This window comes from Mizuhopecten yessoensis, unplaced genomic scaffold, assembly GCF_002113885.1.
Source record: "Mizuhopecten yessoensis strain PY_sf001 unplaced genomic scaffold, ASM211388v2 scaffold133, whole genome shotgun sequence".
Taxonomy (NCBI): domain Eukaryota; kingdom Metazoa; phylum Mollusca; class Bivalvia; order Pectinida; family Pectinidae; genus Mizuhopecten; species Mizuhopecten yessoensis.
In genome coordinates, this window is record NW_018403394.1 from 1,080 (window position 1) to 10,569 (window position 9,490).

General features: G+C 34.7%; 1 protein-coding gene across 1 annotated transcript; it reads right to left on the reverse strand.

The window, feature by feature from the left end:
* Positions 1–5,550: 5,550 nt before the first annotated feature.
* LOC110456152 (keratin-associated protein 6-2-like) lies at positions 5,551–6,354 on the reverse strand (the record flags this gene model as incomplete). Its single annotated transcript, XM_021506758.1, has 1 exon — positions 5,551–6,354. A coding segment is annotated over exon 1 (804 nt), but the record flags the coding sequence as incomplete, so codon positions are not given.
* Positions 6,355–9,490: the final 3,136 nt, after the last annotated feature.

Below are 9,490 nucleotides of genomic sequence, written 5' to 3' on the forward strand. Positions count from 1 at the left end.
GGTATTTAATATTTCAGGTGGAACGGTTTTGGAGTATGTCACTTTCAGGAGAAATAGTTTTAGAGTATTTAACATTTCAAGCGGAAAGGTTTTAGAGTTTTTAACATTNTGGTTTTAGAGTATGTAACGTTCAGGTGGAATGGTTTTAGAGTATTTAACATTTCAGGTGGAATGGTTTTAGAGTATTATACATTTCAGGTGGAATGCCATAAGAGTATTTAATATTTCAGGTGGAATGCCATTAAAGTATTTAACATTTCAGGTGGATTGCCTTTAAAGTATTTAACATTTCAGGTGGAATGCCATTAAAGTATTTAACATTTCAGGTGGAATGCTATTATAGTATTTAACATTTCTGTAGGAATGCTATGATAGTATTTAACATTTCAGAAAGAATGGTTCCAGAAACATTCAGGTGGAATGCCGTTAAGATATTTGATATTTCAGGTTGAATGGTTTTAGAGTATTTTACATTTCAGGTGGAATGGTTTTAAAGTATTTTTCATTTAAGGTGAAATGGTTTTAGATTATTTAACATTTCAAGTGGAATGTTTTTAGAGTATTTAACATTTCAGGTGGAATGCCATTATAGTATTTAACATTTCAAGAGGAATGCTTTGAGACTTTTAGCTCACCTGGCCCGTAGGGCCAAGTGAGCTTATGCCATCGTGCGGCGTCCGTCGTCCGTTGTCAATATTTTACTTTAGACAACTTCTTCTCAATAACCAAAAGGCCTTGGATAATGATATTTGGCCAGAAGCAAATTGGGATAAAGGGCTACCAAGTTTGTTCAAATAAATGACCTTTACCTAATTTCAAGGTCACAGGGGTGAAACATATTAAAAACTTTAAGCAACTTCTTCTGAATAACTAAGAGGTCTAGGGTTAGGGTTATGATATTTGGCCAGTAGTATGTTGGGATGAAGGGCTACCAAGATTGTTCAAATGAATTACCTTCATTTATTTTCAAGGTCACATGGATCAATTGTCCTAAAAAATCTTTAAACAACTTCCTCAAAATAACTAAGTTTGTTCCAATGAATGACCTTTACTAATATTCTAGGTCACAGGGGTCAGATATGTTAAAAACCTTTAAACAACTTCTCAATAATCGAAAACCCCAGGATGATGCTATTCTGCCAGTAGCTTGCAGCAATGAAGGGCTACCAAGTTTGTTCAAATAAATTACCTTCACTCATATTCAAGGTCACAGGGGTAAAATATGTGAAAATCTTTAAACAACTTCTGCTGAATAACTAAGAGACCTAGGCTAATGATATTTAGCCAGTAACATGTAAGGATGAAGGCTACCAAGTTTGTTCAAATGAATTATATTTACATATATTCAAGGTCACAGGGGTCAACTATGTTAAAAGCTTTATACAACTTCTGAACAACCAAAATGCCCAGAGTGATGATATTTGACCAGTATCATGTTGGGGTGAAAGGCTACTAAGTTTATTCAAGTGAATGACCTTGATTATATTCAAGGTCACAGGGGTCAAATTTGTTTAAAATCTTTAACTGACTTAACCGAATAACCATGAGGCCCAGAATGTTGATATTTAGCCAGTAGCATGCTTCGATGAAGGGTTATCAAGCTTTTTCATTTGAATGACCTTAACCCACTTTCGAGGTCACAATTACTCAAATATGTTTAAACATTTAAATGACCTAATTTCAATTAAAAAAAAGGATACGTAGGTGATGTTTTGCAGGTTGCATCCTGAGATAAAGGGCTATAAGATTTGTTCAACATAATGACCTTGTTCGACTTTCAAGGTCACAGGAGTGAAATGTTTTTAAATCTTTCAACAGGTTCTTTTGAATTACTTTTAATCATAAATACTGATATTTTGCCTTTAGCTTTATCTAAGATCACTTTTAAGGTTACAACTGTGATATGTATACCAGGTGAGCGATGCAGGCCCATTTGGGCCTCTTGTTAATATTTCAGATAGAATGGTTTTTAGAGTATTTAACATTTCATGTGGAATGGTTTAAGAGAATGAAACATTTCAGGCGGAATATTTTTAAAGTATTTTACATTTTAGATGGAATGATGTTAGATTATGTAACATTTTAGGTGGAATGGTTGTTAAGTATTTAACATTTCATGTGGAATGTTTTTAGAGAAGGTTAGGTAGTTAAACAAATAAGAGGCATTTGTTTTAAAGTAGGTCAAGTCAAACACTTCTAATGCAGTGATTTTAGAGCACTTAACACTTTATATTTCATAGTTTTAGACAATTTCAGTTCAAAAACACTTCATAAGGAATGGTTTTAGAGAAGGTTAATTTACACAAGAGGATTTTTAATTAGGTAAAATGATATGTTTAATTTAAAGAAAGTGAACTGTCATGTAAATGTATGGTTGTAAACTGCTTCGGAGCCCATTTTGTGTAACGCACATCAAAAACCAAAATTATATATACTTAGGTGGCAAGATTTTCCAGCAAGCTGTACGCATGTATTTGGAAAGATGTCTTTACTCTCTGGCAAACTTGTATTATTTTTATATTAGGTTGACTTCAAAGAAAAGCTTATCGGGACTGCAAAGGAAAAAATAGCCAAGTCCTCAGTTTCACTTTAAGATATATTGACGATATGCTGTCTTTCATTAACAAGAAATTGATTGATAACAACGAATATCATATATACCCTCCTGAACTTGATATAAAGGACACTTCAGACTCTTCTACCGAAGCAGATCTTTACTAAAAATGATCAACTGGGACGTCCTACAACTAAACTGTACAATACGTGCGTTGATTACGTTTTTTCAATCGTGATATTTCGCTTTTTTGATAGTCACATCACTGCTTTACTTATCTACGGTGTTTAAATGCCGCAGTTGGTTAGGTATTCAAGAGAGCGTGTTCTGAATATCATAATTTATTGATTGATGTCGACTGCTGACGGATAAACTAAAAGTATAGGGTTTCCAAAGATGCATATCGATGAAAAGTGTCAATATGTCTTATGGTCATAATCCCATTTGGGAATATGCCATTTCTTTGTGTGATACGAAGGTCGATGTTTTGGATTAGTTGTACGTTGTATTTTTGTTGTCAACGCTCCGGTTTTTGCTATGAAGACCAGCTATTACATTTACATGGCGGGAGTCGTCGACAAAACAATGGGCGCTTTCCCTTCCGGAACACCTGGTCTAATTTTTCTTTTCACTTCAGTATTCCCTTGCTCATTGAAACACTTATGATATAGTTTTTTAACGTTGCTTTAGTTAAAGCACTACAGGTGTAATTGTTTTTATTTGATTTAGTTTCGAATTTCAAATCTAATGGCTCAGGACCGACGGTGTTTGGTTAAAACACATAGGAAAGAATGACTTTAGATACGCTTTAATTAAGCATTTCAATTGGAATTGTTTTAGAGTAAGTGTGGTTGAACAAATAAGGAAGCATGGTTTTCGAATGTTTGGTGAAACACTTCAGGGACAATAAAAGATACTTTTAATACCTCAGATTAAATAGATTTTGATTAGCATTAGTTAAACACTCTAGATCGGATTGTTATAGGGAATCAAAATTGGTGCTTTCCCACATTTTTAAAATAAAAATGAAATAACCTTTGTTTAATCTGCTCATAAATTTAATTACAAAACTAAAGATTTACAATAAGATAAACATGTCTGTCAGTGTTGAAGTTTGAAGAGCAATGTTCTTTCTGCAGGACAACGCCAGGCATTTACATCACATCTGACTTCAACACATTGAGGATTGTGAGGACGAAATGAATTTGAAGGCTTCTAATAAGATCCCTTCTGCAAAATAAAATAAAATTAAGATGAAAATAAACAGCAATTACATTTCGAGATGACTGTAATGTAACAAAGTAATGTTATATTGAGGCATTCCTCAGGCATTCCTCAGGCATTCGCCATAATAATGTCTTGGCTATTTGTAAACGATATAGTAACATAAAAGCGTGATGCATTCCGGAGGCATACGTCATCATGATGTCTTTGCAATCTGTAATGTGCTATAGTAGCATAAAAGCGAGAGGCAATCCGAAGTAATACGGCATTATGATGTCTTTTCTATCTGTAATCTGATACGGAAGTGTTAACGCATGAAGAAATCCAAAAGAGATTTACATCATGATAGATATATGTGATGTAATATATTAATGCTAGAGAGTAAGGTTATCCGAAGGCACACGGCATAATATCTAATTGTAATGCCATATAGTAATGTTAAAGCGTGAGGCAATCCGAAATTACATGACATAATAACTAATTGTAATGCGATATAGTAATGTTAAAGCGTGAGGCATTCCGAAGGCACACGACATAATAACTAAATGTAATGTCATAAAGTAAAGTTAAAGCGTGAGGCATTCCGAAGGCACACGACATAATTACTAAATGCAATGCCATATAGTAATGTTAAAGCGTGAGACAATCCGAAGGCACACGACATAATGACTTAATGTAATGCCATAAAGTAATGTTAAAGTGTGAGGCAATCCGAAGACACACGACATAATGATTAAATGTAATGCCATAAAGTAATGTTAAAGCGTGAGGCATTCCGAAGGCACACGACATAATAACTTAATGTTATGCCATAAAGTAATGTTAAAGCGAGAGGCATTCCGAAGGCACCCGACATAATAACTTAATGAAATGCCATAAAGTAATGTTAAAGCGGGAGGCAATCCGAAGGCACACGACATAATGACTTAATGTAATGCCATAAAGTAATGTTAAAGCGTGAGGCAATCCGCCTCACGCTTTAACATTACTATATGGCATTACAATTAGTCATTATGTCGTGTGCCTTCGGATTGTCTCACGCTTTAACATGGTGTTGGCATGTAGAGAGAATGTGTACAGAGATTCAGGATCTGCCATGAAAGGTGACATCATCATATTGTTCGAGAAGTTACACAGTGGTAATTACACATGTTGCATATCGGAAAATGATGAGTTCATTGTCTACAGCTATAAATAGCTAAAAATCAAACGAAACTGTAAAAACTGATTTATAATAAATAGGTTTGTGTTCAACTGCATATTCAATACTTTCATAACACTGCGTCGAATAGGATAGAGAATCTCAGGTAAGATTCCATTCCTATGGCACCTGTTATATGACGGGTGTCATCACACTGAATTATCCCAGCTTCCAGGTGACACGATAACAGACTTTGTAATAACTCATGGTGAATTACTATGGTTTATATCAAGGAAACTCTGGATTACATATAAATTGAATTCAGTCATAACGTCTATGTCCCTCAATAGATGCGTTATAATGATACATGAGGTATAGCTATATTTAATAGGATATAGAAAAAAAACCAAGATCAACGACCGACTAAAAAACTAGCTTCTTTCACCCTTCACAGGGCTTTTCAAACCTGAAGAGCTCTGTGAAGGGTGAAAGCAGCTAGTGTTTTTGTCAGTCGTTAATCTTATTTTTTCTATATTTACTTCCTTCACATGGACATTTATTATCATATAATAGGATATATATACGCCGGGATAATTAAACATTAGTGACGAAAGTGAGAAGATAATATTACCTTGCTGCTTCCTCTTCCGATCATTCCACTGAATCCGTTCATGCCCTTTCCTGCCATCGTTCCGTACCCGTTGTTCATCATATTGTTACCCCATCCGTATCCGTTTCCGTTCATTCCCATCATTCCCCTTCTTCCGCTCCATCCATAACCACCAATTCTGCCCATATTCATCATATTGTTACCCATTCCATATCCGTTTCCCATATTATTTCCCCAACCATAACCGTTTCCCATATTATTTCCCCATCCATAGCCGTTTCCCATATAATTTCCCCACCCATTCCCGTTTCCCATATTATTTCCCCATCCATAACCGTTTCCCATGTTTGACCCCCATCCATAACCATTTCCCATATTGTTCATTCCCATTCTTCCATATCCCATACCTCGTCCCCATCCATAGCCGTTTCCCATACCATTTCCCCATCCAAAACCGTTTCCCATACCATTCATTCCCCATCTTCCGTTTCCCATAGACGGACCCCATCCATAACCGTTTCCCATATTCATTCCCCATCTTCCCTGTCCCATACTTGGGCCCCATCCATATCCTTGGTTGCCGTACATTCCATTTCCCCATCCTCCGTACATGTATGGGTTGTTTCCGCTCATCATGTTGTTTCCCCAATATCTCCTGCCGTATCCGTTCATTCCGTTCATTCCATTCATTCCGTTCATTCCATTCATTCCGTTCATTCCATTCCAGCCTCCCTTGTACCCCTTGGCATAGCCGCCTTTAGGGTATACTGAATCGGCAAGGCTTAAAGCCACGACGCACAGGAGCAGTGTAACCTGTGTTATCATGGTGTTAGAGTTCTACGGCAGATCTGAAAAAAGCAACACCTAGAGAATAATGATCCATTGAGTATCACACAGGGCTAACCATAGTAATAAATGCGGACTTTTATTACGTGACATCTTTTGTTACTAAAAAGCATTTTTGCAACTAATTGTCTTTTTCAATGCTTAAAAATATAATAAACTGACATATTTGCATAACAATTTTATAATAAGAAATGAAACATAAATGTATATCTACATCCGAGATTTCAAATTGTTGTAAACGCTCTTAGATTTGTTTGAATTTGTTGCTAGAGCTTGACAGAACATGTGTAATTGGATGATATAACGTATGTAAATACTTGCAATAACATGTGTAATATAATGACATAACATGTGTTATTACATGACAATAGCATGTGTAATTGGACGACATAACATATATAATTCGATAACACAGTTTTTTTTGCATTTATTCATTTAACACATGTTTTTATACCGATTTGCTGTTTTTTTCACCTTCGAGTTTTTTTTTTTTTAAACATGAGGACGATGACGAAAATTAAAACTATTTAAATGCAAAACAAAAATCTACTTATTTTGATACTTACATATAAGATGGTCGACTGGACTCGGGAATGGTTCAATGGCTGGCTCGGTGGATGTGCGATGACGAACAGTGGCGAATTCCTTTTATAGGTCGTTTCACCGGGAAGATGTGATCTTTGACTTTTATTTTTCATATGATGTGTTTATCAGGTGATGGTGTTGCAATATTAATTAGTAGATATTTTGCTAGTAATGCTAATTAATCATGTAACGATGGGATGTGTTCTCGGTCCTAAATCAGGATCATCTACCGTGAAATATGACACGCATGTGTCTTGGGTTATAGACGGAAGTATAGTCGTGATTCAGGGCCATCTGATCCTGGCTAGAGTCCATGCTGAATCTAACTGGGATAAACAATATATTTATTTCGAATAACTAGGTATATGTGGGATATGCGATTTAACCGTAGTTAGAATAGCGAGGTCAGTGTAGGATAAAAATAAATAATGTTGATAATTTTGTTTTTGGAGGACACAGATGACACCATATCTTGGACTATTTCAATAGTATGCCTTTCCCATGTTTATTCATTATTGCTAATTAATGGAGATATCTACTGATGCAGTTTGTATATTACATTTACGGTGTCATCACCCATGTCATTACTTTATGGACTTGGATTTGTCCAAGATTTCGTCGATCAATTACAATATGTGCTGGAACAGCTGGTCCTATTTTCCTTGTGACTCTATGTAATTTTTTCCTATTTCTAATATTCTGCCCTAATTTCATAGATTTTTGAGCTCGATTTACTGTTTTGATATATATATTTAACATATCAATTTAAATATAGAATTTCTTAATACATGTTTACCTGACAACGATTGGTTGTGACATGTTTACATCATTGTTGTGAAACGTTTGTCTCAAATATCTCTGATGTGGATCAGACTTTTCTCATAATATGGTTTAAGTCCTTTTTCGTTTCTTTATGTAAATTGTCATATTACACCTCAAATATTGAAATTGAAACATGAGGACAACATTAAGCATTAGGATTGTGTCGAACAGCTTTGATTAAATCTGTTTTTTTATTTTTTTATTAAAGAGCATTGAAAGAAATTTCTTAGACCAATAAATTGTGTAAAAGCAAAAGGTATTTTTTTCTAAATTCACACACATTTTTGGTACTGTGTTTAAAAGGATCCTGTTTTCATTTTCATTTTTATATCAGATATATGAAGCTACCAGTTTCCTTATCAATACGACAGAGGACCTTTGAGTAATATAATTAATTGCATGTATAGCCTATATGCAATGGTATCCAAGAATTAGTTTAAGGATAATAAACTAATTAAGGGTTCTGAAGGGAATTGACTGATATATATTTATTTAGAAACGAAAATTAACAAAACCTAACAAATCACCTTGTCTAAGAACACGAATTTAACGGAGAATAATGAAACTTTTTTCAGGCGGTAAATATTCCTAATGTTTAAGTGTCATACGAGTAAAAAATGTTTTGTTAAAGTAATTAGTGACAATTTCATTTGATTAGTATGCCATGTATCACAACAACTTCTCCTTTATTCTCACATTTTCAGCTTGTGTTTATCATAGGCAAAAGGTCAGTCATTTCACATTCTAGAATACTAATGCTCCCGTGGCTAATTTATTCAATACCTTGGTGTTCAGGTGATATTTTTTCCTCGTGGTATGCATTTAATATTCTGTTGTTTAAGCCAAATCGTTTCCTTAACAATCTATTGTTTTGCTTTTCATGACACGTGTTTTCTTCGTGTAATGTATGTAATTTTTAAGATGCGGGGTGTTGATGACTATACGGTTTTATAGTTACCATCATTAACTCATGAGAAAATATGCTATTTCTTTGTGTGATATGTTTTTGACCATGCTAAAAAAATTGCCTTTTTTTGGGGGGGGGGGGGTCACAAAGTATAATCTATGGTAAATGTTATTGAGCAAAATTAATGAGCTGCATTGGACAGAATGGAGTTTAATCTTAACTTCATGTTATTTTTAAACACATAAACTTTATTTTCTGGCCGCTATATATATATTATCTCATGTCAAGTATCATAAGTCAAAATGTAAATATCGGTTTTGAACTGCTTTCAGAGAAAGCACGTTCACAACTTCAAGGTTACCCTATTTGTCTTTATTTTATAGTGTGAGCTAACTATTGATTGTGAAAGTAGAATTTTTCCCTTTGGTGAGCATATCAGGACTGGTTACAAAAACCTTAATGAAGTACTTCAATTTTACATTCATTTATATCGACAATTTGCAGACTTTGAAAAATAAGAAATTCATTGACCACATCGACCGTATATACTCTTCAGAGCTTCAAAGTAGGGACACCAGACTCTAAAATTTCAGCCGGATTCTTCCCTATTTACTTACAGTATGACCAATAGGAACAGCTTATTGTTACGCTATAAAATAAGAGCTTGCTCCAAACTTTTATGAAAGATGTCGGCTGCTGACGGACAAACCTTTATGATTTGTCGGCTGCTGACGGACAAACCTTTTTGATAGATGACAGCTGCTGACGGACAAACTTTTATGATAGATGTCGGCTGCTGAC